This window comes from Falco punctatus (genome assembly GCF_963210335.1).
Source record: "Falco punctatus genome assembly, chromosome: 2".
Taxonomy (NCBI): domain Eukaryota; kingdom Metazoa; phylum Chordata; class Aves; order Falconiformes; family Falconidae; genus Falco; species Falco punctatus.
In genome coordinates, this window is record NC_137581.1 from 31,311,262 (window position 1) to 31,336,993 (window position 25,732).

The 25,732-nt window shown below is 43.2% G+C and overlaps 1 protein-coding gene and 1 long non-coding RNA gene across 3 annotated transcripts in view; one reads left to right on the plus strand and one right to left on the minus strand.

The window, feature by feature from the left end:
• The window catches only part of SUCLA2 (succinate-CoA ligase ADP-forming subunit beta), a 26,430-nt gene extending 25,621 nt beyond the window's left edge, over positions 1-809 (plus strand). For both annotated transcript variants that reach the window (XM_080375080.1, XM_080375079.1), the window contains one exon: positions 1-809. In XM_080375080.1, the coding sequence (XP_080231206.1) occupies positions 1-75 (75 nt within the window). In that variant the 3' untranslated portion in view covers positions 76-809.
• LOC308058786 overlaps positions 256-25,732 on the minus strand; it is a 29,256-nt gene continuing 3,779 nt past the window's right edge. Inside the window, exon 2 of the long non-coding RNA XR_013925964.1 lies at positions 256-25,732. This is a non-coding gene — a long non-coding RNA (uncharacterized lncRNA).

The window sequence follows — 25,732 nt, forward strand, 5'->3', positions numbered from 1 at the left end:
GTGGTGAAACTCTCTGAAATAGTAACCTTAGCAAAACAAGCTCAGGTGGATGTTAAATTTCAGTTGCCCATTTGATCTGAGAAGTGTCATGCCAATGTATAACATGTTCTCTGAAATACTGTGTTCTGTGGGATATTTTTCATCTTTTTATGTGCAGAGGTTATGATTGTTTGACAGGCGCACAAACTGAAATACCTGGTCTTTAATGTTAACATTCAGAATGGTCAGAGTTCTTGTAAAAGTCTGTATTGCTGATATTTAGTCCTTAGTTGTTCTCAAGCCTCCAGCTTCTGCTGCAGAATGTCACTTGCAGTATACTTCTGCCTTGTCCAAAGTAAAGCTTCTGGTTGAAAAATAATTATTCTGAATAAGTTCTGAAGTTACTTTATTGTAAATTTGTATTAGCCTTGGTTAAAAGTAAATATGACTAGATTATCTAGTTGTCCATATGGAGAAATGTATTGAAACGGTATTTTATATTGGAGACAGTTGTACTTAGCAGTGTAACGGACATGAGCAAACCAATCATTATTTATGAACAGGTGCATTTGAACTTGATCAGAAACATTTTTAGAAGTTCCTCACTGAAGTGGCTGGTAACTCTTCTGGACAACATGTTTAATCACTACAAAATATACTGTAGCACTTAGATTTTCACAATTTCTGGTCCTTACAAAAGAGGCATTGTGTAGTTTTATATATGAACAAGCATTTACCAAACTTCAAGGAGACAGAATACATAGAGAATTAAAATGTCTATTGTACATTGCTAATAAAAGAATACATTAATAAAATGTCTCCCAAAGCTTCTACTGTCTTTTTCTTTATATGTCACTATTTTGATAAATTGCATATACTCGTGGATTAAACCGTGATTTGAGATAGCAAGCTAAAAGCTTTTTAGGAGTAAATTTACAGTAGCACATATATTAATTTTTTCCTCTTTGAATTGCATTGCATGATTAAAATCTTGTGAGCTCACTCTGCATAGAAAAGCTTGGGCAGATAGCATGCATATGGCATACTACTAAAGTGGCCAGAACTGATCTCTGCACAAACAATTACACAGGAAAATGTTGCTTTTTGAGGAAATGCTGCTTCTCTTAACAAACCTAGTATTAACCATTAATTTTTGTCACCTTACAATGCCATTGATTTTGGCATTACATAGAACTTGGATGATGATCCATTTACCACTTAGTTTCTAAACAATGTTGCTGCTACTGTTTTTTTGATTGTGTTTTGTAGGGTGTTTTTTTTTTTGTTAAAAATGCTGTTTTCTTGGCTAATGATAGCATAGTTTTATCAGGAAGTGATGAAGACTTTTCTACAGTGGAATTTCAAAATGGGAAATAATGAACTAAGGACTTAAAAGGATTATGTGTGGGGAAACTTACAGTTAATCATGTGCAGTTTTGAGGTAGTTAGTGATAAATGAGGAAAGTTTAAATTAATCATGTTGTTAAATAGTTTTTTGGTGTTACTAAAGAAAATCAGCATATATTGAACTCACTCAATTTGAACGGGATTGTTTTCGATCCTGGTTGGTCTCTCACAGCTGACTACTGCATGCTGTTGATCCAGCATGCTAAATTGGGCTTGTGGGTATGCTTGGAATTGCTTTTATTAAACGACCTTGAATGGATTTGCAGAGATAACTAGTTTGAATATATCTGTTAAGCATCGAATAATTTAGAGAATGTAATTAATTTCTAGTATGTGGGTTTGCTTCTAGCCTTATTTTTTTTGTTTTTAAAAGCTGTGTGGAATGCTAATGTTCCAGGTTCATAAGGAGGTAATTTTTTTAAACGTGCCTAAACGTACTGACCTAATACTTTCTAAATCAGAGGGAGAAACAGTAAGTCTAAAGTGACTTAAAAATGACAAATGTAGGTTGGTTTTTTTTTAGTACAAATATTGGACTAGAGTTGAGGCAAAGCTAGATCCTGGTGCTAGTTCAGAATTTCCTTATCCCCTGCCTTGAACTGTTAAATGTAGTTGAGTAGGGGAGAGGGAGCCAAGGCAAAGTCATTTCCATCTTTGAGAGGAATGGAAAATATGAACGTTCTCAGCAACATATTCACAAGTAATAGACTTGACAGAAAGCAGTGTTTTGCCATTAGGGTAATCCTAAAGCCTTTAGTATTCCTTTAACGAAGGATGAAGAATAGGTGTGGGATAGGAAGGTGGCTGTGTACAATTTCCTGACCAGAGTGTTCAGAATGTACGAAATCACTCAATGCTAAAATAACAGTCTGTAGAGTGGCAGATAGTTGCTTTAAGTTACTTCAACAAAGCTTACCGTTTTGTAATCCAAATACTTCCTTATTAGAAAAACTTGAATTTCCTTTTGGAAACAGCAGTGTGTAAGGGATTGAATATGGTGTCGCAGATAGGGTGGGAGGCCTGGGAGGAGTGTGAACAGTAATATGAAGGGCTGTGACCAGGATGGCATATAAAGGTGGCAGGCACCCCGCTTTCCAAAGTTTAGGGGTCTGGAAACATTCTTTCTTGTTATTCCACTTGATGAAGAAACAGAATTAGTGATTGACTGATTTGTGTTAAGTATCTTGGAACTAAGTAGGCATATGGAGATTGCTTTAATTATCAAGGTACCGGAGTGCTATTACCTAGTCCCTGTTACTAGGGTCCTTTTAATTATGTGTATCTTTTAATTGTTCTGCAGACCGTTTCACCTAAATCAAAGTATGTTGCCACCAAAAACCGTTAATTCATTTGATGTGTAGTTCATAATTTAAAGGCCCAAAGCTGATACAGGAACTATCTGAATCTACTTAAAGCCTTACAAACAATCTCCTTATCGATACTGTATTGCAATATTAATAGTCAAAGATGTGTAAGAATGGAAACTTAAGAAAATTAGTCTATACAGCCAAAAGTAAACAAAGTAAACAGAACATGAAAAATGTGTAAACAACTCCTTATGAAGAAGAGCTTCAAAGGAGCAGGAATTTTAATGTCAGTAAAAGGAGCTTGTATTAGATAACAACTGCATAAAAGGCAACAAGTTACCAATGCAGACTACTGTAACTGTTTCAAGATGCCTTAAAAGCAAATGCCTCTGTGTAAGAAGAGCGTAACCACTGGAAACCTTGACATTCAGAAATCAGTTGTTCCCAAGTTCCACAGCTACCTCAAGTTTTAGGCTTGTGGTGTGTTGCAGCCAGCGTGCTTGAAGACAGCTCTGGACGTGAAGGGTGAATCTTATTCCGTAAGTATTAGAAAAAGATTAAGTCTTATTTTATTTTTCTTAAGGTTATCTACTGAACCAGTTTCTGTTTAATGTATCAAACCACTTTCTACTGTGATGCTTCAGTGAAATAATTGACCTACAAGATTCTAAACAGTATTAGTATAGGTACTGTTGGTGGACATACTCAGATATGGTTAAAACAGTTCTTATGCTAGAATTGTAACGTTGAACAGTTTGAAAGAAAAGTAAAAAAGGAAGCTCTCAAAGAGCTGGAAATAAAGCTGTATTTCAGATTATTAATAGGTCTAATGCGTTAAGTGTAGGGAAGGCCTTTAGAATGACCCACTGAAGAACTCCCTGCAGCAAGGAGAGAAACTCCAGTTTCATGAAACTGCTGATCTTCAAGTAGCTAGCTAGCTTCTTACCTTGTGCAGGTGAAAGAGTAACCCTGGATTTAATGGAGGCTTAATTGCAATCTAATAGTACTATTTTAAAACAAATATTTGAGCTCCAATGTCAAGCTGATATGAACAAATGAGAAGGTCGATGTAGGATGTGCATGAAGCGACAGCTCACGTTTGAGCTGTGTAGGGACTGTAGGCAGAGGGTAGTGAATTGCTACTACTCTGAGGTGGGGAACCTGTGTCTTGGTGTACCAAGGTTTGCTTCTAAGTCGTGATGTCAGTCTTCCTGATTAACCTCTTTGCCTGACAGACTGTCACAGCAGGTGGTATCTTTAATAACTGCTGTATCCCAATCATGGGAAGCTGCAATGTAAGAAAACTTCTGTACTGCCAGTGTTCCATGAAGAAAGTGCCATAAGGTTTTCATCTTTTGAGGGGAGGTAGGGAAGAGAGAAAGCACAGCTCGACCCCCCTGGGAACAGAGACTGGACCCAAGGGAAGGGAGGAGACACCAGCTACCTGTTCTTGCCAGCAGGTTACGTGGCAGTCAGTTGAAGTACCAAGCACCTGAGAAAGAGAAGGGTTTGATGCTATTATAGTTTGAAGCATTGCTGTTCCAACCAGCCTGGATAGACATCGGCAGCCTTGGCGTGTGCTTGCTGGCACAACTTTTTAGTGTGAACTGTAAATACCACTGATACTCAGTTACTGCTGTTCTGCATGATGTGGACCAACTGCATGGGTCAGGTAAAATAATCACCTTGTAGGGCATGCCTGGGAAAGGCATTAGATCTGGATATGCAATAATGACATCTCACAAATATATTCTCCCAGTCAGCAGCGATTTGGGGTTCGGAGCATTGTTAGTCAGAGGTAGACACAACTGAGGCAGAGCCACTCAGAGCTGGCGGTGGCGGTGGCCTGGAGTTCCTGTTCTGCAGGTGAGCTTTAGCACATCTCAGGTGCGTTTATTTATATTGGAGGTGAATAGCTGAAATACCCTGCAAACTAAACTACTTTTTTTTTTTTAGTTAATTGAAATAGTTTTGTAAGATGGTAAGTCATAATTAAGCAGTCCTTAAAATGTAATGAAAGGTTTTCTTCAAGTGTGTATTAAAGTGTAAGAAACCTAATGAAGGGCTTATACACACAGGTGTTCAACTGCTTGGTTTGTAGCTTTTTTCCTCTCCCGTTTACAACTATGGGCAACATGCTCCTGTAAGCAGGGAACGATGAGGCAGTCAGGTGTGTTTTCCCATGAAGAACAGAGGAGTAAAGTCACTGGGGTGTGGTGAGCGATAGGAGGCCAGTAAACATTTTTTGCTCACAAAAATAAAATCTAAAAGACAGACCTTACTGAGAATGGACTTCTTGACAAGTGTTTGTGTGTTTTTTTCCTGATTCCAAATTTCATGTGTTAAAATACCAGAAACTCTACAGATGTCTATAGTGACAGAGGGAATGGTGTGTGAGCAGTAGATACACAATGACGGAGATAGTTTATTCCTAATACAGAGCTGTGGTCTTTCTGTGTCTGCAGGGCATACAGTTTCTGGAATGCTCTTTGGTTTCACAGGCTGTAATTAGCTCCTTGGCTGTAGGAAAGCAGAAAGTCAAAGTGCAGGAAGAGAGCCTGAGGTGCTGTGTATTAGACTCTCCACCTTTTCTAGTAATTCAGTTTCCTTAAGGGGAATTAAGTAAATTTGGTTTGGTTTTGATTCCCCTGTCCCCTCTCACTTTATTCTGAGCTTGTGTCATGCTCCAGACTAAAATGATCTTGTTTTGTCTCCATGTGCATTGAAGTTCAAACCCACTGTGAGCAGCCTTGTCTGTGTCCCTGTTTCCCACAGTTTCTGTCTCCTGCTGTAGCTTCTGCTGCTGCTTCAAATCTTCCCCTGTCCTGTCCTTCATAATGGTGGCTGATTTCTGCAGATGGTGAGGGGCAACATGCGGAGGGAAATGAGAAAGATCTGAGTGGGCACAACCTGAATAAAAGACTTGACTGTATATACCATGATACTACCATTTGTATTCTTTTTGTAATTCATCCAGATGCTGAGAGAGCATGCCAGTAGTTTGATATGTGTGTGTATGTGCATGTGTATTTGTACGTATAATTTGTACGTATAAATAGATTGAGAGTGAGATTAGTGTACTTGGTAACAGTGTTTCGGTTTACTGTGGTACAAAGGTATAAATGGTAAGTGTTCTCATTATTCATGGCCCATTTAAACAGAAAAGGTGTATTGGTTGGGGGAAAGAACCAGTATTGCCTCCTGTTTTGAGCACCACCTAAGAGGAAGAGGTGATGTACTGTGGCTGTGCTGTGCATCTCTCTGCTACTGCTAACTTTTATTTCTTGTTTTAAGTGCTGCTCGCAGAAGGTCTGGGTCAGCAGAGCTGTTGGTAGCTTTGGCAGCAAGCCATGCACTCGGCGCTTAAGTTCAGGCTGTAGAGAGAATGGAGTTGTGTTCATTGAAAAATAATACCATAACCTGAGGGACAGAACCAGAACCTGGTGGTCCTCAGTGCTATGAGCCTAGCAGTAAGAAGGCTCTTTCCTCTTCTTTTTCCACCCTTCTGACCTTTCCTATGCTAGGCAATGCCAAGTCCTTTCACCTAAAGGAGCCACACCAGGTGTGGAATGGGAGCTGATGTTGCGGCTCGCTGTGGCGGAGCAGGTAGACAGCATTCATGGTCCTTGCAAAGCTGGCTGATGATGGAGGGACCAAAGCTGCTTCCTAGCTGGCAGTCTTCAGCAGCAAATTTCAGACTTCGCTAGCTGCTTTCCTGTTTTCTCTGAACTAACCATCTAACTTTTTCAGGGGAATAGCAAGTATGCTTCCTGTGTTTTCCTTATATTCTCTTTTAATTTACCGTGTTCCCAAAGGTAAGCAAGATGCAGCATTCCTGTTTACGATCCTAAAAAGCTTGTGGTGCTGTCCTCACATTAGAAGGGACAAAAAAAAGAAGAAAAGAACATACATCAGGTAAAACCTGCAGCTGTGGGATACTGGATGGCGTCCTCATTGCTGTAACGAGGCTAATGTACCCTTTACCTTCCAGGCATGTCCTTGACCTGTCACTGCCATGGCACATCTGTCACAGTTCAGAGCAGCGCCATGACCAGTGTCTGCAGTGATCAGACATGATTACCTCTGATACCTGCCATTTCCTTTCCTTCAAGAGCAATTGTGGCCATGACTTGTTATCAGACAGGGTCCTTGAAACACCAAATCACTTGGAGCAAACACATTTCAAAGAGAATGGATTTAAAGCAGCTCCTGTCCTTGGTGTTCTTGGAAGGAAACTAATGCCAGTACAGCACAGCTGTCTGTCAGATACTTCCTGACAGCTTGATATTACCCTTCTTTAAAAAAGGAAAACAAGAAAAACCTTTCTGTCCCCTGACTTTTTAACCATGTATTATGATTTTCTGGCATTAGTTCCTTGCATCTGGAGCAGCTTAGCTGCATTTTCTGTGTTTAAAGCTGACTGCTCTCCTTTACTCCTTTTCCTTTGACTTCTCCACTGCTTCTTGGCAGCTTGCCTATACACATCTACTGTGTTGCTTTGCTAATTGATTGTTTCCCTCCCCAGCTGTCTGTCAAGCAGTGCTTTCATACATGAAGTCTAGTACAAGTAATGAGATAATCCCACTTTCTGAACCATAGCATCATTTGCTGGTTAAGGAATCCTTGTATATATGTCCTTAGGTAGTACCTAATTTATTGTTTTGTGCAAAGGAGTTTTTAATCTAATGTTCCTGTTATTAACACGTAGTGGGCTGGGCTGGAGTTAACTTTCTTCAGAGCTGTCCATATAGTGCTGTGCTTTGGATTTGTGATTAGAAGAGCGTTGATAACACGTCAATGTTCTGACAGTTGCTGGGCAGTGCTTGCACAGTGTCAAGGCTCTCTGTTTCCCACTCAGCATCCCCCAGTGAGCAGGCTGGGGATAAGCAAGAGGTTGGGAGGGACACAGCTGGGACAGCTGACCCCAACTGACCAAAAGGATATCCCATGCCTTATGATATCATGCTTGGCAATAACACTGAAGATTTTGTCTTCCAAGCTGACTGTTGCTCCAAGACTGGGCATTGGTCTGTTTGCGAGGGCTCTGCCACTGTCCAACGCAATGTTTTACTGTGCAAGGCAGAGAGCTTGGTTTGCTGAAACCATTAGCAGCCAGGCAGGCCCACAGTCAGGGAACAGCGGTTTGCTGCAGTGTGGGAGGACCCTGGGTGTGAGGTCATGCTGTGGTCTGTCCTGGATCTGACTCTTAGCTGGTGTTTTCCTTAATGGCATTTGTGATGGGAGAATATGCTCCTTAAATGTGTGGATGGCATAAAGCTAGGAGAGGCAACGTGTGCACTGGAAGACAAGAACAAAATTAATTTACCGGATGAAATGTGAGAGACAAAATGTGAGTCTGAACTGTGGTAACAAACATCAGGGAACCAGTGGCCAGACAGCAGTTGCCGAAAAGATGGAAAGGAAGATAGCTAAGGTGTCCCTGCCCATGGCGGGGTGGTTGGAACTAGATGGTCTTTAAGGTCCCTTCCAACCGGAACCATTCTGTGATTCTGTGACTATTGTGAAAAAGTAATACATTTTAAAGGGGTGAATAAAGAGGAAAATTGCTCAACTTGGTATCTTTAATGGAGTAAGACAGGCAGTTTTCAGCATACATGGAAACATGTAGTTCGGTTGAAGAGAGTAAGGAGGAGGCCACCGTGAGTGATCTGAGGTCTGGAAGGCCTGACCTTGGAGGAGAGAGAGAAACACTGAAGCTGTGTTAGAGAAGAGGTGGCTGAGGGCTGACAAACGTTACAAAAGGCTGTTAGGAAAAGGTTTAAGGAATAACCTGTTCTCCATGTTTGTGGCAGATAGGATGAGGAACTCCAGGCTTGAACGGTAACCTCTCTGGTTGTGGTTAGACACTAGGCAGAGTGTCCTTTCAGGGCAAGGACTGCAAAGCACTGGGATGCTGCTGAGTCTTCCCCGCAGAGGTCTGTAGGAACAGGGTAGAGGGGGAGGCAGGTTAGACCTCACCAGATTCCCTTCAGCCCTGTTTTTCCGTGTTTAATTGCAGTGAGAAACCATTTTCTTGCTGCTGGTGGTGATGCAATCCCCCACTGTTCCTTAGCTCCCTTCTTTATGGGATGTGGGGAATGTTCTTAGCTGTGGGGGTGGATGTGTGTCTATCCTCCAGACAAAGCCTGTAGCACAGGTGGGTCTTCATGGTCTGGGGTTGAGAAGCTCCTGAAAAGCCTCCTGATGAAGCTGTGTTTAGTGTTTTCTGGACTAGCTTTGTTTTCCAAGAACTGGCATCACTGAAGACAGCTTGGCCTCCATGGTTATGTCTGTGCTCATAATTAAAAGTCAGGGATATGTTCACATTAACCCTTCTTTGGGCTGTTTTTCTCCAGGGCAGATATGTCATGGGGAAAGCTGGTTAGAGCAGTCCAAAACAGAAAGGCAGTGATCTAAAAAGTAATCAGGGTGGGCAGTCAGGGGTCCTCAGCTTGATCTGGTTTGCTAGAACAGACGTGCATTAGATCTCACTTCTTCCCTGAAACACATCCCTCCTTGTTCAAAAACGCTTCCTTGGTTCCTACCTGGCAGGGAAGCCCATTGCCTCCCTCAAATTTTTAGTCTCTTTGACAGCAGAAATCAAATTTCTTCAAGTCCCCTGAGACTGCTGCTCTCAAAACCCCAGTCTGCACTCCCTAATTAAAGAGGATTTAACGGGAGAGAGAACCATTGTGATGTAAAAACAGAATAATACTGAAAAAATGGAGAGAGGGGACTGCAGCTGCAGCTGGATGACCCTTGGGCTTAGCTGCATCATATTTGAGTTGCATTATCCAAAAGTTTTATGGAAGTCTTTCCCACTTCCCCGGCTCGTGTTGCTCTGCTGTCCTTCACTGTGGGAAGCTGTGACCTTGTCTGAGGGCTCCTGGCTCTGCCCTGGCACTCTGCCTCCGCTGCCACCTCTCCCTGGCCACATACCCCTCCGGACAGCACGGCTGCTGGGCTCAGTTTTCCCGTGTTCAAGCAGTGTGCCTGGCAGCAGAGCGTGGGCTTGTTGCATGCAGGCAAAAGAGCAGGGAGAACATGACATTATTTTCTATCAGCTAACAGTCCAAAAGCTGAGAGGAGCAATTGATACATGAGGTGGTTGTGGTACCATCCAGAGGGGTCTCTACAGGCTGGAGAAAGGGGCTGACAGGAACCTCATGAAGTTCAGTGATGTGAAATGTGAAGTCCTGCACCTGGGGAGGAACAGCCCCGTTCTCCAGTACACACTGGGAGGAAGACTGACTGGAAAGCAGCTCTGCAGAAAAGGCTCTGGGGCTTCTGTTGGATAGCAAACCTGGCCATGAGCTAGCAATGTGCCCTTGCAGTAAAGACCAGCGTCTTCCTGGTGTTTTAGCTGCATTAGGCAGAGGATCAACAGCAGGTCGAGGGATCTTTCCCCTCTGTTCAGCACTGGTGAGGCAGATCTGGAGTGCCACATCCAGTGCTGGACTCTCCTCAGTACAAGGCAGATGTAGGCTTACTGTAGTGAGTCCAGTGCAAGGCCATGAAAACGATGGATCGGAGTATCTGTCATTTAAAGAGACAGACAGCTGGGACTCTTCATCCTGGAGAAGAGAAGACTCAAGGGTCTAATCCATGTGGATGAATGCCTGATAGGAAGAGTGAACAAGAAGGAGCCAGGCTCATCTCATGGTGCCTAGGCAGGACAGGACAAGAGGCAATGGGCACAAACTGAAACACAGCAAATTCTCTTTAAGCATAAGACTTTTCTTTACAAAGGAGGGTAGTCAAACTCTGGCACAGGTTGCCCAGAGAGGCTGTAGAATCTCCAGCCTTGAAGGTATTCAAAACTTGCCAGGTCATAGCCCTGAGCAACCTCTAGGGTTGTTTGGTGAAAGGGGTGTCTGTGAAAAAGAGTTATTGGCATGCTGGTAAATTCAGCTTGAAATGAAGAATACTTTTCCAATGAGAAAATGGCTTGCTTTTTTTAGCAGTATTTATTTGCCATATCTATTTTGCCAGTTTCCTACTGGACCAAAAAAGGTTAGTATGAAGTACGGGATTCTCACACCACTGATGTCTGTAATGTCACTTTTCACAGAATAAAAAGTTCCAAAATGAGGCATAGAAAAAGTAATTGAAATAATAATTTTAAGCATATTCTTTGGGTTTTTTTGCCTATTTAGAGACCTACTCTTCTTCTTCAAACTTCCAGATTTTTGGATGAATATTTTCCTTATTTTTATTGCACTTAAACAGGAGGGAGGGAGAGGATGCAGCTTGGACGGTAATTGCTCTCCTGGGCTATGTTTTTGATTCATACTCCAGCTGCTGGGTCATAAGAAGCGGTTGGAATTGCAGAACAGATCGAGGGATTCCCAAGGGAGATGTCAGCTCTACCTTTCCATCAGGTGAGGGACTGAACGGGGCACTTGAGGGAGCTATTCACCTTCCTGTAAAAGCAGTGAGGAGAAAAAAATCTCCACCAGCCTCTAGGAAAAGGAACTGAAGGAAAAGAATAAAATTGGACAGAAGTGACAGTCATTTGTTTTAAGGAAAACCAATGCTATTATGACTCTGCAAATAGAAGCATTTGAAAAGCTCAACATGACCCGGCCATGTGCCCTTGCAGCCCAGAAAGCCAACGGAACCCTGGGCTGCGTCAAAAGCAGCGTGGCCAGCGGGTCGAGGGAGGTGATTCTCCCCCTCTGCTCCACTCTGGTGAGACCCCACCTGGAGAACTGTGTCCAGCTCTGGGGTCCTCAACATAAGAAGAACATGGACCTGTTGGAGCGAGCCCAGAGGAGGGCCATAAAGATGATCAGAGGGTTGGAGCACCTCTCCGGTGAAGACAGGTGGAGAGGGTTGGGGTTGTTCAGGCTGGAGAAGGCTCCGGGGAGACCTTATAGCAGCCTGCCAGTGCCTGAAGGGGGACTACAAGGAAGCTGGAGAGGGACTTTTTACAATGGCACCTTGCCATCTAGTGATAGGACAAGGAGGAATGGTTTTAAACCAGGAGAGGGTAGTTTAGATTAGATTAAGCATTAGGAAGAAATTCTTTCCTGTGAGGGTGGTGAGACACTGGCACAGGTTGCCCAGAGAAGCTGTGGATGCCCCATCCCTGGCAGTGCTCAAGGCCAGGCTGGACGGGGCTTTGAGCAACCTGGTGTGGTGGAAGGTGGTTGGAACTAGACGATTTTTCAGGTCCCTTCTAACCCAAACCATTCTATGATTCTGTGAAATACATAAAGCAAAGGTGTGCCTCAATGTTCTCTTGCTTATGCTGGAGTTAATACTGTAGTAAGCCGAAATGTTAATGAGTTAGAATATATTCGTTATAGGTTTTTTCAAATCTGCTTTCAAGATGTTATGGCTTTTTGCACAGAACTGTAGTTTGTACAGCTGTCTATACCTGCAGGTAGATGTCATACTGAGAGAAGGAATGGATAAAAAGCTAATTTCAGTGGCAGGAGGCCAGTTTCTGGTTCTCTTGATAATCAGAGGGGAAAGCTGGGCTTCATCAAGGGGAGCAGCAGCCTCACTCCGTGTTTTCTGAAGGGGCCCGAGATTTCCCAGGTCAGGCCCCTGTCCTAAGTTTGCGATTAGAAGGCGCCTGTCTCTAATGATGAGAGGAGATACTGTTGGCATTAGGCTTAATGACTCTTGGATTTCAGAAGCTACTACTGCCTGGCAGCATATTTGGGTAGGCAGCTACCTTTCACAGGTAGACCCTTTGCGCCTTCTTGGTTTCACAGTGAACAACACGCAATTGCTGAAGAAACGTCTGGTCCTTACTGGGTGTAGGGAACACCAAATACCAGGAGCAGAGGTAATCCCTGTGGATCATCCACCTAGGTGGAGACATAATGTGGTGCCCTTGGATGCTTGGGAGAGACCTCAGGGGCTTTACACGATCACGCTCAAAAGGCCATTCTCTCTGCTGGTGGAAATGGAAATAAATCCCCCAGAAGCCAAACCAGGTTTTAGTTAAAGCAAATAAAAGGAGCTAGTTAATGACCTAAACCAGGGAAGTCTGTCATACAGGTTTATAACAATATGTTAGGAAAACAAAAGAAAAGTTCATTTTGCTGATCTATTCTAAGATTGTGTCTCCTTGGCCATGATTGCTTGCCCAGTTCACTCTTCACTCTCAAACTGATTAAATATGCTAATATTTAAACCCTTCTTTAAGGTCTTCATGGAAGCCCCTTTGGATTTAAATCTTTCCCAGGTTCCCCTTTCACACCCACTTCTGATGGATCTTTAACCCATGGCAAAAGTCATGCCTTCTCCATGTGGGAAACACTTATGTTCCTGTGGCAGACCAGGTGTCCTCTTAGGTTCTCAATAAGGTTATGAACAATCATTAATCCACTAAGAGCTGAAAGGTTCTTCTGTCCCTGAGAAGGCAAGGTGGAAATAGCAAAGTGAAACTTCTCTAAGCTCTCAACCTTATGTTTTCTATTACTGCACAAGCTGTCAGGCATACCTGATAGAAGGAAATGTGACTGGTTTATTACTAGTTTCTGGCTCAGACCAGGCATCATGGTACCCTCTAGCCCAGGGGTCCTCAAACTATGGTCCGTGGGCCACATACAGCCCCCCAGGGTCCTCAACCCGGACCCCGGTGTTTACAGAACCCCCTGCTAGGGGTTGGGGGGGGGGGGAAACCAAGCAGCCGCAGATGGCTGCCTGCCACTGCATCCGCGCGCCGGCCCCCTGGTTAAAATGTTTGAGGACCCCTGCCTAGCCTCATGGAAGTAGCGTCCATCTAGGGCTAAGTGACTTCTTGCTAGGCCTTCTCTGTCTCAGAGAGGTATATACCATGATGGAGGGGAACAGGGAGAGGATTGGGGTGGCTTTTTCTCCTTCACAGTGCAGCCCCAGTCTTGGGAAGGCCTGGGAGACAGTGGTGCACCATCTGTCAGGTGGGGACCAAGGATCTGTGTTGTGATGCTGCAAGAATGAAGGCTGGGAATCAAAACCCACTGAGGCAGATGTGTGTAAGGATGCTGGAACTGTGCTCCACTGGCATGGAAAACAGGGGCAAAAGGTTAGTTCGTCAAAGAGCCAAATGTACTGTTTTCTAGACAAAAGTAATTTCTCGGCTGTCAGTGACAGCTCCTGTTTAGGAGGATCCTGTTTTGTAGTTGCAAATGAAAAGAGCTGCTTGGCAGCTGGCCAGCAGCACAGCTACTTAATTTACCAATGAAAACTTTGATGAAATGGAGAAAGTTTGCTAGAAAGCAGGTCTGTGATACAGTTTCTCCTTCATGCAACAGAAAATCCAAGAAAAATTTGAAGATGCATAGAAATGTATTTTGTGTACCCAGATTTACTGAACCATACAAGATCTAGCTGCTAGAATAACTAGTGTGCAGAATAACTCTGCATTTACCTTGGTCCCTCCTCTCCTGAGGTGCCTTTTTGTCTGTGACTGACAGCCCTTGGGCCACCTTGGACCTCCCTGGCTTCAAGGCAGTCGGGCTCTTGCCCCTTGTGTAAGAGTCGACTAGTTCTAGCCTGCTATACCCGGGGCACTGCCAAATAAATACATAGATAAAAGGTAATTTCCTAAATGTCTCCTGCTGGGATGCATCCCATTGCCTGGAGAGTGAGTGAAAAAGCTTCTCTGCAGCAGATCTTCAGTGACTGGCTGTAAATACACAAAGACACCGGGGCCAGCTGCAGAATGATGATTGCAGTCCTGTGGGCAAATTGTCTAGGAGATAAAACCTGTCAGATCATGACATTGCGGAGAGCTCGGAGGCCACGTCAGCGGGGCACTGACATCCAAGCAACTGGGAAGGGACCATTTTATTAATGATAGTCCTTGCTGCTAGAGCATGCTTTCTTTTGGAGATTCTCCTCATAAAAATTGCCCTTCATGCTGCCTGCTGACACCTGTCAGCTTCATGGACTTTGAGATGAGTCAGCCACCGAACTGGGCTCGGAAATGTAAATTTTCATTGAAACAGTAATCATTATGTGACTCCAATGACAGACGTGTCAGCTGGCAACCCTCCTTAAGCACAGCTCACGGGGCACTCCATATCCTCCCAGTCTACCTCAGCTTACCCCAGCTGGTGGAAGAAAGAAATGATGTGGGTTTTTGCCCCCCTACCATTAGCCGTGCATGTTGTTTAATTACTGGTGATTTTGGAAGATCCACGTACCAAAGTTTTCACTCCACCCTCCCGCAGTTGCCCGTGCCTTACATCCCCAGCAACTCCAGCTGTCCCCTCTTCACCACCCACACCAATACCCAGTGGTTTCTCTAAAACTTCTGTAAAGTTCTTTGGTGTTTCTAGCCCGAGATTCTGCAGCAGAAGGAAAATTAAAATTTAAGGCAGCATTAAGTTAATTAAACTTACCATCAAATTAATAACACAAGGAATACTGTTCAGACTACATTATTCATTTTCATGTTTTATTCAGTAATAGCTACATTTTTAATGTGCTTAGTGTTACTGGAGGATTTCTATCCTACTTTGCTAGAGTTTCATGGCATACTGGGTTTCTGGGGTCCTGTATATGAAGTCAATGTAATTTTCACTCACGTGGTGAAAGATTCACAATTCATAAAATAAATGAGAAATACCTATTTTCTGGGAAAGAAAAAAGTAGTCAAACATGGGGGATCAAATTCCTATACAGTTAAATTAATTCATTCTAGTTCATCAGCTTTCCTGTTAATCTGATTTCCTAGAACTCCCACTATCTCCCCACCATCAGTTTTGTCCATCGGCAAAGTGCCAATTCACCTCTTAAAGGTTTTTCTAAGGTTCTTGGTGCTGAAGCCTCGCTACGTCATTGTGGCACATCCCAGGTTATCTGTACAGCTCTGCTCCTGACTACGCTGCAGGAGGTCGTTATTTATGAATAATGCAATGAAACACTACATGGCATGAGGTTAGGACTCCAAGTCTGTGTGCTCCCTCGGGTTAGTTTTTTCTTTAAGTGCAGCCAAGCCAAGCAATAGCTAGATAAGATGGTTCAAAGAGCTACAGCTCTTCCATTCCAAGGGGACCGTGCATTATGGTCCGAAAGAACTAGCACAGAATGAAATTATGGGCACAATAACCCAAAGCATGCTTTGGAAAGAGGCAGTGAGAAGGTAACTTCCCATGGAGAAAGAAAGGAAATTAATGAAAACTGAAACTGGCCCACAGACAGCATTATTAAGAAGGAAGGCATAAGGAAGGAATTATTTGGAAACTTCCAGCTATTGCTGCAACACAGCACAAGGGAGAAAGGGAGATCAAATGAGCATATTAGGTGCTTCCTTGCTTAATTGCTACATTTATTAAACAATATTATTGTTGATACAGGAATGGGTAGACCTTTGAGGAAAAGCTGCTGGTGCTGACAATGTTTAACTCTACCTTGTTGTTCAAACTTAGTGCCTTGCCTGGTGCAATGTGCAGAGATGCAGTCAAACTAGCAAAGCCACCTTCTTTCTAAATCCCTCTGCTTAGGGGAAGAAGGGACCGGGTAGCTCAGTCTCTGTAGAAAAGCACCACCCAAACCCGTTCGGATTGCTGTATCTCCCTATGAACCCTGATATTTTCTTGTATGTGAACCTTCATTCATTCCTCTGAGTTTTTCCAGATACCATCTAGGTTTGACAGCAGGAGAGAAGAAGAAAATCACTCCCTTAATAGTGCATGAAATAATCTGATGCCTTACTATTAAAATATAAGTGTTTTGAAAGACAGCCATGCATCCAGCATGCTGAGTCTCTGGGTCAGTGCTGAACCTGCTGGGGAAGAGATGGCTGGGGGGAAAGATCCCCGGCACTTGTGGTGGGTGAAACTGGAAAAGGAGAAATGCTGTTGTTGGGATCGGCTTTCCCCCACCCAGCTGCCTGTGCATTTGGGAAGCTGCTGCTCTTATCAGTGCAGCCAAGGAACTATGATGGCACCCAAAGAGCCTTGGGCACAGTGGAGACCTTTCCCTACACCCTATCCAGGCTGCAAGGTGAAGAGAGGCTTTTTCAATACTGTTCTGCTTTCAATCTGCTCTCTCCACTGGGGCTAGATTATGGGCCATTTGTGTCTGTGGAGAAGTACAAAGGTGCTGTGGAGACTCCAGCAGGTTTGGATGGTTTTAGGGGTGAGACTGCATCAGATGCTGGATTTGCCAGAGCTGGACAAAGGCTCTTTGCTGCAATACATGTCCATGTGAGTGCTTACGCACAGAGACTTCTGCATATGGACAAAAAGACATCATGTTCACCTCTGCTTTTCAACTTTTTCTCCCTTTCTTCCTTCCTCTATCTCCTTCTGCCACCTGCCCCATTCATGTCCAGAATAGTCTTTGCATTTACAATATTATTTTCCTGACAGCTGGAAATAATGTCTAATCTGCATTTTAAATCTGCATTTAAAAAAAAATGCAGCAAGAACCCACTCACCCAGGAGAACTAAGGGTATTCTTCTAAATCAGCTTCTTTATTTCCTTTTAAAGCAGAGTCTTGTCTTGTTCTCAGCCACTTCATGAATTTTTATCTTCCGTACTGGCATCCCTGTAGCATGAAATTTGGTAGACCTTGCCAGCATACTTCAAGTCAGAAGCATCTTTAGCATCAAAAATAAAAATCCTTGGCTGTTTGAAGAAAGGTGTGAAAAGCGGACTCTCAGTGTGATATCAAAGTGCTGCAGCACCCAGAAGAGAGCTGCTGTCTCCAAGAGGGGAATTCACAAGGCTGAGTGACACATAACTAGTGAAGAAGGGAGACCTGGGTGCCTCAAAGCAGGATTAGCATCCTTCATCAGTCTGAGTGGGGAAATGAAAAAGAACTGGAGGTATTCCTGTCTACCTGCTCTTTGATATGCGTAAGTTGGGGTCTTCTCCTCTTCTCTTTAGAAGAGTGGGTGTAAGAAAAGATTGGATACTTCTTATTAATTTTTTTGAGTCCTTGCTCAGGAAATAAGAGACCTCTTTAACCTGAAAACCTCTAAGTCCTCTTTAACCTGAAAAGGCAGGAACCTATGTTGTCCCTTTCTCATTTTTGCTAAAAACTTGCAGTCAACAATAACTAAAAAAAAATAAAATCCACGCAACGCTAGCCGTTTACCCCATGGAAAAGGCTGGCTCTGAAGGCTGCATTATGATGATGTTGCAACTGAAATATCCTGATATATAAGGATATTTCAGGAGATGGAGACCTGTGATAACAGGAGACAGAAGGTGCCTTCAGGAAATCTCCTCTGTCCTGTGTTCTCAACCAAGTACAGACCTTCCTCAACCTGTACGTCCAACAGGATGTTTAGCCTAAAACCTCAGGGCTGTCTGTCCAAAGGGATAGGACAGGATAACTAAGCCATGGAACATAGTACAGGGTACAATGCTGGAATGAGGGTTTGGCTCAGGAGCTGCCATGGGTCTGAGCAGGAGCTGTTGCCTTGCATGACTGCAAGCTGGACCCTTGCACAGAAGGAAGATACTGCTGACAGCTGCTTGGAGGCACTGACCCTGATGCAGGAACCTGCTGGGGTCAGGAAGGAGGAGGAGCTGGGAGGTTCTCGTGCATTTGCAGCTACTGTGCCCTTTGCTGGTTGTTCAGGCTTGCAAGGCTCCCATGTAAAGGGCAGCTCTTGTCTTCTCCAAGTACTAAGCTCCCTCTGAGTAGACAGCACTAGCCACATCCCCTGTCAAGAATATTTGCCTGAAAAGCAACAACCTGACTGTGGGTAATACAGGGAAGTGGTGGTGCAGCATACACCATATGCTGGCTTGCTTTGAGCACTTACACAGGCCGAAAATTTGCTATTGAAAGGTAAGATGAATGTAGCTAATAACACTGATGTAATGTCCAGAGCTTCTCAGCATTTTGTGCTTGAAATCATTTGCATGAGCATCCCTTCAAAACAGAGACATATTACGCAACAACTCAAAAGGATTATAAAACCATGTTTAGTTTCCAGTGTGCTGTGCGGGCTCATTGACTTGTAACTCAGTGATACTTCTCATTCCCATGGTGCAGGTGCCTCATTGAAGGACATGAGTACTCTTGGCTTCTGTGTGTTAGTTCATTCCTCAGCACGGCTTTGTTAGGGGGCTGAGGGAGATCTGCACCTTCTGCATCCAGCCCGAGATGAGGCTTTTGCAACAGCAACAGCTTTGCCTTTTGCATTGTTGTCTGAGAAAATTCCAAATGGAGACAGCTCATGGTCATGAATTATACAACTCCCTGTTTTCACATTAGGACTTTGCAGCAGCCATGGAAATCCAAGGCTGACAGTTCGAGGTAACTCTCCTGTGTCTCTTTTGTTGCAAACATGGGAAGAGAGGCGATGTTATGTACTCAAGTGGGCTGTTGGACTGAATAAATAGATGCTTTTAGATGCAAAGTTCATACAATGGCATTTGAGGATGTTGTTTAGTAATTAATTTGGTGAATAATAAGGCATCTCTGAAAACATTCGAAAGTCTACATAGTAACTCGAGATAAGGGTGTTGAAAGAGACTTGCAGCAATAATCACAAATGTCAGTACTGGTCTGGGGAGGCAGGCAGTGGAGGAATGCCAATTGATAAGCTCTGGTTTTGTTTTTCCAATGCTTACCTTGTTTGTTTGGGTTGCCAGGCTGAGATTCAAGAATCAACCAGCAAGCTATAATGGACGTATTTTCATTATGGCACAATGAACCTCAAGTGTCTTTCACTCATGTATTATTCACACAAATGGATGAAGAAATAAGTGATCTACTAAAGCATGCAAATCCCAGGATATCTGCACAGCTTAAAACTACACTGAGGTCCAGGCAAAGCCTCCACTGTCCTGCAGTTGCCAAGGCAAGACTAAAATTTTGGGTTACTGTAAAAGTGTAACTACTTGCCACGTTCCTTGTAAGTAAAGCACTGAGAAACTACTGGACACAGAGATGCCAAATGTGTGTGTGCTGAGAGACCTTTGAAGTGTCTCCAGAATAGACATTAAGATCCTTTCCATCTCTAAACAGTTCAGGGGACATGGTCTCAGTGCAAGAACTGAGCAGTCACCACTGAAAAACAGAGGATGCTTATATTTGTCTGCCAAAGAAAAGAAATATGGGTGCTATGCTCAAACTACCTGTTTGTGTAACAGTGGCTGAGGCTAATGCTATGTGAGGAACCCAGGTAGAATTATTCCCAATTATTCCCATGTTTTCCAAATATTAGAAGTGTTTCCCCATTTTTATCAGTGCAATAAATGTTTATCGTACCAGGGAACTCTATATTCACATTCACTGAATGTCAGCTGGGAATGGTTTATACGTATTTTCCAGGATTTCACATATAAAACTTGAAGACGAAATCTCTGCAATGCTTCCTGAAAAGCTCATAAAGACACATCTATAAACTGCATTTTACCAGAGACGTTGGCTGATGTGCAATGGCCAAAGCAGGGAGCACACAGCAGCAACCTCAGTACTTCCTTGGAGAGCTGCCTCCTGACCCTGCTGCTGCCGTAGATGCAACACGTGAATGTTTTTCAGAAGAGCATCTTCCTGCTCACATGCTCCTTATTTTCTGGATAGCTGAACTGTGACCCAGAGCCTGCATGCGAAGAGCTGAAACTGGTCAGTGGGAGATGTTTTTTTGGACTGTGCATGCAAAGTGCTATTTAGTGCCAGCCACTCAAAGATCCAACTCTGGGCCTCCCAGCCTGAGGACATGGAATTTGCGATGTCCCCCAGTGTCTTGTCTTGTGGCTTCTTCTCCCACCTGTGAAATGGGAAAATGCTTCCTTGACACAAAGGGGCTTTAAAGAGATCAACGTGGCAATGATGGGTCCATACAAACATCTTGGTGGTCAGAGCAGGGCTTAAATATTGCGCTATGTGTCAGGGGGTGAGCTCTGAGCAACAAGAAGAGAACAATACATTGACTCGCTGTTCATAGGCTGCATGCCTTCCAGGGTATGCAGTGAGTGAGGTGAGTGTCCTAAGGCAGAAAAACCCCAACGATAAAATTTTGTGATTAAATACTAGCAGGTGAACAGGATGGGTAAAATGCAGCCTGCACAGGGCTTCCTTTGCTGTGTCATTTGTCACAACTTCCCCAGGACACTGCTGTATGTCCCCTGGCTGTTCTCCCTTGGGGCAGCAATGAGGCTTGAGGAAATGAAGTGTATCCTGAAACCAGTTTCTGGGTTTATTTACTTCGTGTTGACTTTGTCTGTGTTCTTACAGCCACGAACAGACTGACAAGTTACCCCATATGTCTTTGGTTTTTTTGGACCCACCCACATCTGTAAGATTTTTTCCCTTAGAACTGTTCAGAGGTTTTAGTTTCTTTTATGAACACACTGTGTATTTCTTGACCTTGGTGACTTTTGTTGCTCTTTCCTTTTCCCAGTCACCATGACGGCACAAGGCTAAATCCTACTGAATTACTGTTTTCTTTGTGTTTTACAGCAAGTCTTGACTCTCCAACTAAGGAAATGAAAAGGGGAAAAAGCTCATGGTTTCCATCTGTTGTAAAACTCCTCACTAAAATTGCTGCTCTATAAAGCTGCACCAGGTGACAACTTGCTTTGAAACACTGCTTAAGAGGGGAGGAAGAAACGGACTGCTTCCTGTCATTAAGGAAAAGAAAAGAAAAAAAAAAAGACAGATATTATTGCAGCCAGGTGTAAAGGTTTGACCCTGATTAAGGGTGGGGTGGAAGAGTCCACAAGGTCCTATGCCCCGGCCTTTACAAACTGCTGTAATTTTGAAATGTTGCTCTGCAGTACACACTAAGATAGTCTAATTACTTTAGAACTTACAAGTTTTATTTCTATTTTTAATGCTTTTTTTTTTTTTAAAAGGTTACAAGAGTAACAGGGTGGGATGAGAACCGGACCTGTCCCTTGATGTCACCAGCAAACTGGGACATGTCACTACCACTGCCTGACCAGTCAGACCTACACTGGGATGTCAGGTACCATTCTGGAATCAACATCTTTTTAAAAAGGTGCTGGAAAAAGGTATCAGAAAAGAGTCTCCTCATTGGGTGTCCACTTCACTAGCAACCAGTGACCTCTGATTGCTCTCAGACCCGTTCATGGGCAGATTGGACTGTCTAGGCACCCCACACTTTAAAATGGACTTTCCTAACATAATAATCCAGAAGAATAGTGAGCAAGGCAGCTAAGAAAACACAAGATCTAAGACCTTTTTCAACTTTGTTGCCTGTGGTGACAAATCATACTGGTTGATGCATGAATTGCTACTTCTAAGTATGCATCCAAATGAGTTTGATAGTCTAAACTAGTATTTCTCAAACTTTTTGCAAGTCTAACACCTTTTCCACCACAGCTTTCTTCTTGAGATGACCCTGCAACACCCTCTACATTTCTAGTTGCTGGCAGTAGCTCCATTCCTCAAGACGGGATAGGAGAGACAACTGCAGAGGTGCACACTTGTTTCCCTGCTCTGGAGCAATACAGCTGCTACTGGCAACCACTCAACACAGTTTGGCTTCCTTGGTTTTCTTCTCAATGTTTTAATGACATGAAGAAAAATAATACTTTAGTAACTGACATGCATACATTTTATGACATCTCAGAAGTTTTTCTTAAGATTTTTCTAATCTGTGATTCATTTTGAACCTATTTTTTTTGTGAGGCCCTCAGGATTGCAAATCAGTGCTTCACTTTGCTCATGCAGGGCACCTGCACTTCTTGGTGGGTCCCAGCCTCAGACAGTTTCCATCCTTCCTGAAACCTGCTCATTCAGGTTTCAGGCAGTCCTTTCTGCATTCCCTGACGTAGCAGAGACATGATGCATCCATCTTTTATAGCTCAGACACAAAGACAGATTTACTAAAATAAGAGAAATTATTCAAAGTTTGATTTTTTAAAACTAGTCTGGCTGGTCCAAAATATTCTATAGAAGTATTTCCAAGAGAAGACTACAACAGTTTTCCTCAGGCCACCTATGGTGTATGAGTGCCAGACCAGATAGATTGTTTTCTGTTATTTAATTTTGAAAGGTTTCTCACCAGCAGTATTCACGGAAGCGTTCATCCTTCTTAGATTGCCTGAAACCAAATCAGAAGCTACTTTGTTGTTTAAGAATATTACTTTAATTTCCATCTCACATAAAATACATATTTACTCTCCAGTGGAGCAAACTTAAACAAGTATAATGGAGCTTGAAGTAGAAGAGCAGCATGAAGCTCATAGTAAAGCCATACTAATTCTGTGGAATCATCTTTTTTGTTCAGGGAGATGGCTTGTGTCCAAATAAAAGTAACTTTATTATTTTATCTTTTAAAAGCTGGTTGTTACTAAAATGCAATTCACTCTTCAGGAAGCTCAGTACTGCAGATTACTTAGCAGTGCCGTATTAAGACAAAGCACCTGTTCTCCTCAAGGAAACCTAAAGGTTAAAAGTGTCAGAGTTTGAAGCACTGTCTAGGGCAGTCTTCCTTCCCTCCCATGCCTCTCTTCTCTCCCATATCTACCTTGACCCTTTTGTCAGTCAGGGCATTCATGCTGCAAGTTGACCCAACCCTTGGAGATATGTCCTGTGTGCCGAGAGCTCTAGATCCTTTCTGAGCCTGGCTTAATTGGCCTCATCCATTTCCCCTCCAGTTCTCCATTTGCACAGAAGTGCACTGGCAAGCCCTGTGCCTAGCAAGAGTTGCTGCTCTGAGCTGATTTGAGGTGAATGTCCTTCATCCTGTGCCTTGTAGCCATGTGAGCTGGGCAGACGTATCACCAGGAATGATGCACAGGATCATAGATGATGCAGGCTGGAACGGACTTCAGGAGGTCTTTAGTTCAGCCTCCTTTTCAATGTGTGGTCAACATCGATTTCATATTAGACATGGTTTAGCTTATTCTTAATCTTTTCCTTCACTGATCATTCTTCAAAACCAATTCTTTGCTACTGTTGAGATTGGTCATCTCCTCTGCATGTGTGGTCAAGCATGCACAACAGCAAAAATTAACAATTGCCATTCAGCAGCTATTTCCACTTAACGGGTTAGGTTTCCTGCCTGTGACCTGCTTTTAAAGCAAATATTCACATCATAGCTGTAAGAAATGTCTCAAATTGTCCACAAAGAATTGAGACATCTGTGATAACTACTTGCTTTTGAAAATTTTGCACATCTCTACCGTAAAACTCCTATCCTCTGAGTTACTAGAGATACAATGCTGCAGGTTGTGTCAGGTCTTTTGTTTGGTTGACTCCCACACAGAGTGTTCAGAGGTGGATTGCAAATGGAGATTCAACTGTGTCTTACCAGTACAGGTATAGATAGTAACCGTGTTGAAAACAGGTAGCTGATTTGATTCTGGATCCCTTACACTTTACAAATTGTACATCTGAACTGCAGGATTCTTACAAACCTGGTGGGAAGAAGCAGCTTTGATTATATGTAGTCACGAACAGTGCCCAGTAGAAAAAGGAGTTTTGATGTATTATGTTGTTTCTAGCAGGCAATCTATCTCTTATCATAATCCTAAGACATCTACGTAATGAGGTCATGTTCAAGTATATGACCCTGTCATTTCTGCAAATAACTGACAAAATCCTACGCACGCTTCTGCCATCTCTCATTCAGTGGGGGGCATTCCTGGTTTGATTAACCTACGAGGTGAGCACAATTATCTCTGGGGCTATTGTGCTATTCTGTGTGAGGAATTTTTCATTATAGGTAGTAGATAATTTTAAAGACAGACATTCTAATCAAAAGAGAAAAGTAATATTCTTTCCTCTTCCCTGTAACTTTTTCAGAAGGCACAATTACATCCTTAACTATACAATTCCTTGCATTGAATCATGGCCAAGACACATGTTTCCAAAGGATTTTGCTTCTAGAACAAAAGAGAATGCAAGAGACTCCACGTAAGACAATTCCGCACTTTTTTTATCTCTCAGATTTGAAACCCAAAACCTTCCAAGATGCAGTTCACCCTTTTCTCACCACATCTGCCAAGGTATAATAATAAAAGTGATTCAAATGAAGTTGCTTTCTCTTTTTTGATTCAGAGCCAGCTCCATTTCAAGAGCTCACATACTCTTTTTTACTGTACCTTGTTGGGGTTTCACTGACTCGATCACCTACTAGCATAAAAACAGGAACAAAGTACAAATGTGAAAAAAGTTTAATTAACATTTATGCATACATTGTGAAGTGTTGCTTTCCAAAATCTCTTGGTAGCATACAAGCACGCAGATGCAATACTTCACTAGAGTTACAAGAGATAGTGTGCCTACCTGGGATGACAGTGGGAATTCATGCCTACATGGCTTTGCCCAAAACACCTTGGCTGTGATTTTCAGTGTACACCAGAGGACAAATACAATGATTTTGTAAGTAGGTGGGTGAATCCTCTCTTTCCTGAAGCAGAAAGGACCTGGCCAGCATGACAGGACATCAGTTGAATGCAAACCCAGAAAGGCTGTTCTGCACAGCAAGGTGAACTCACAGGGTGATACTCAGCACCAAACACTGCAATCAGCTTCAGAGAGGAGTTACCCACCTACTTAGAAAATCATTTTATTTGTCCTCTGGCATACACTGGAAATGGCAGCTGAGGTGTTATGGACAAAGCCATGTAGGTTTGGGTTCCTACTGTGATCCCAGGAACTATGTAGGTTTTTTTATTAGTTTCTAACCTTTTCTGCTTTGGAATATCCCTGGTGCCTCTGCCAACCTGTGCATCCTCCCTAGTTTGCTGCCTGAAGGACAGGTCACAAGCCCTCCTCTCCCAGGTGCCCCCAAGAAAGTCCCCATGCTCCTCTCAAGGACTCTCTAGCAGGATCCAAACCTCTCCTGAGAAAACTCCACCTTGTCCCTACCTGGGCAGAGCTCAAAAACATGTCCTACACGTGCATTACTCTCAGTTGTTCTCCTTCATTTAACTGAAGATATATGCAATGCTGTTGAGGTGTCATTGAATTGTTCTTGATTACTGAAGCTTGTGGTATGTAGTTGAGAGAATAAGGGTGAAGAATAGCAGAAGGGTCTTGCTGGAAGACCAGTTAGTCGTGGAGTCAGAGAGATGAGAGCAGTGCTGAGGAATGAGACTGATTTCTTGCTTACTGACCTGGGAAGCCAGAGGGTCAGAGAAAGCGGAGAAAG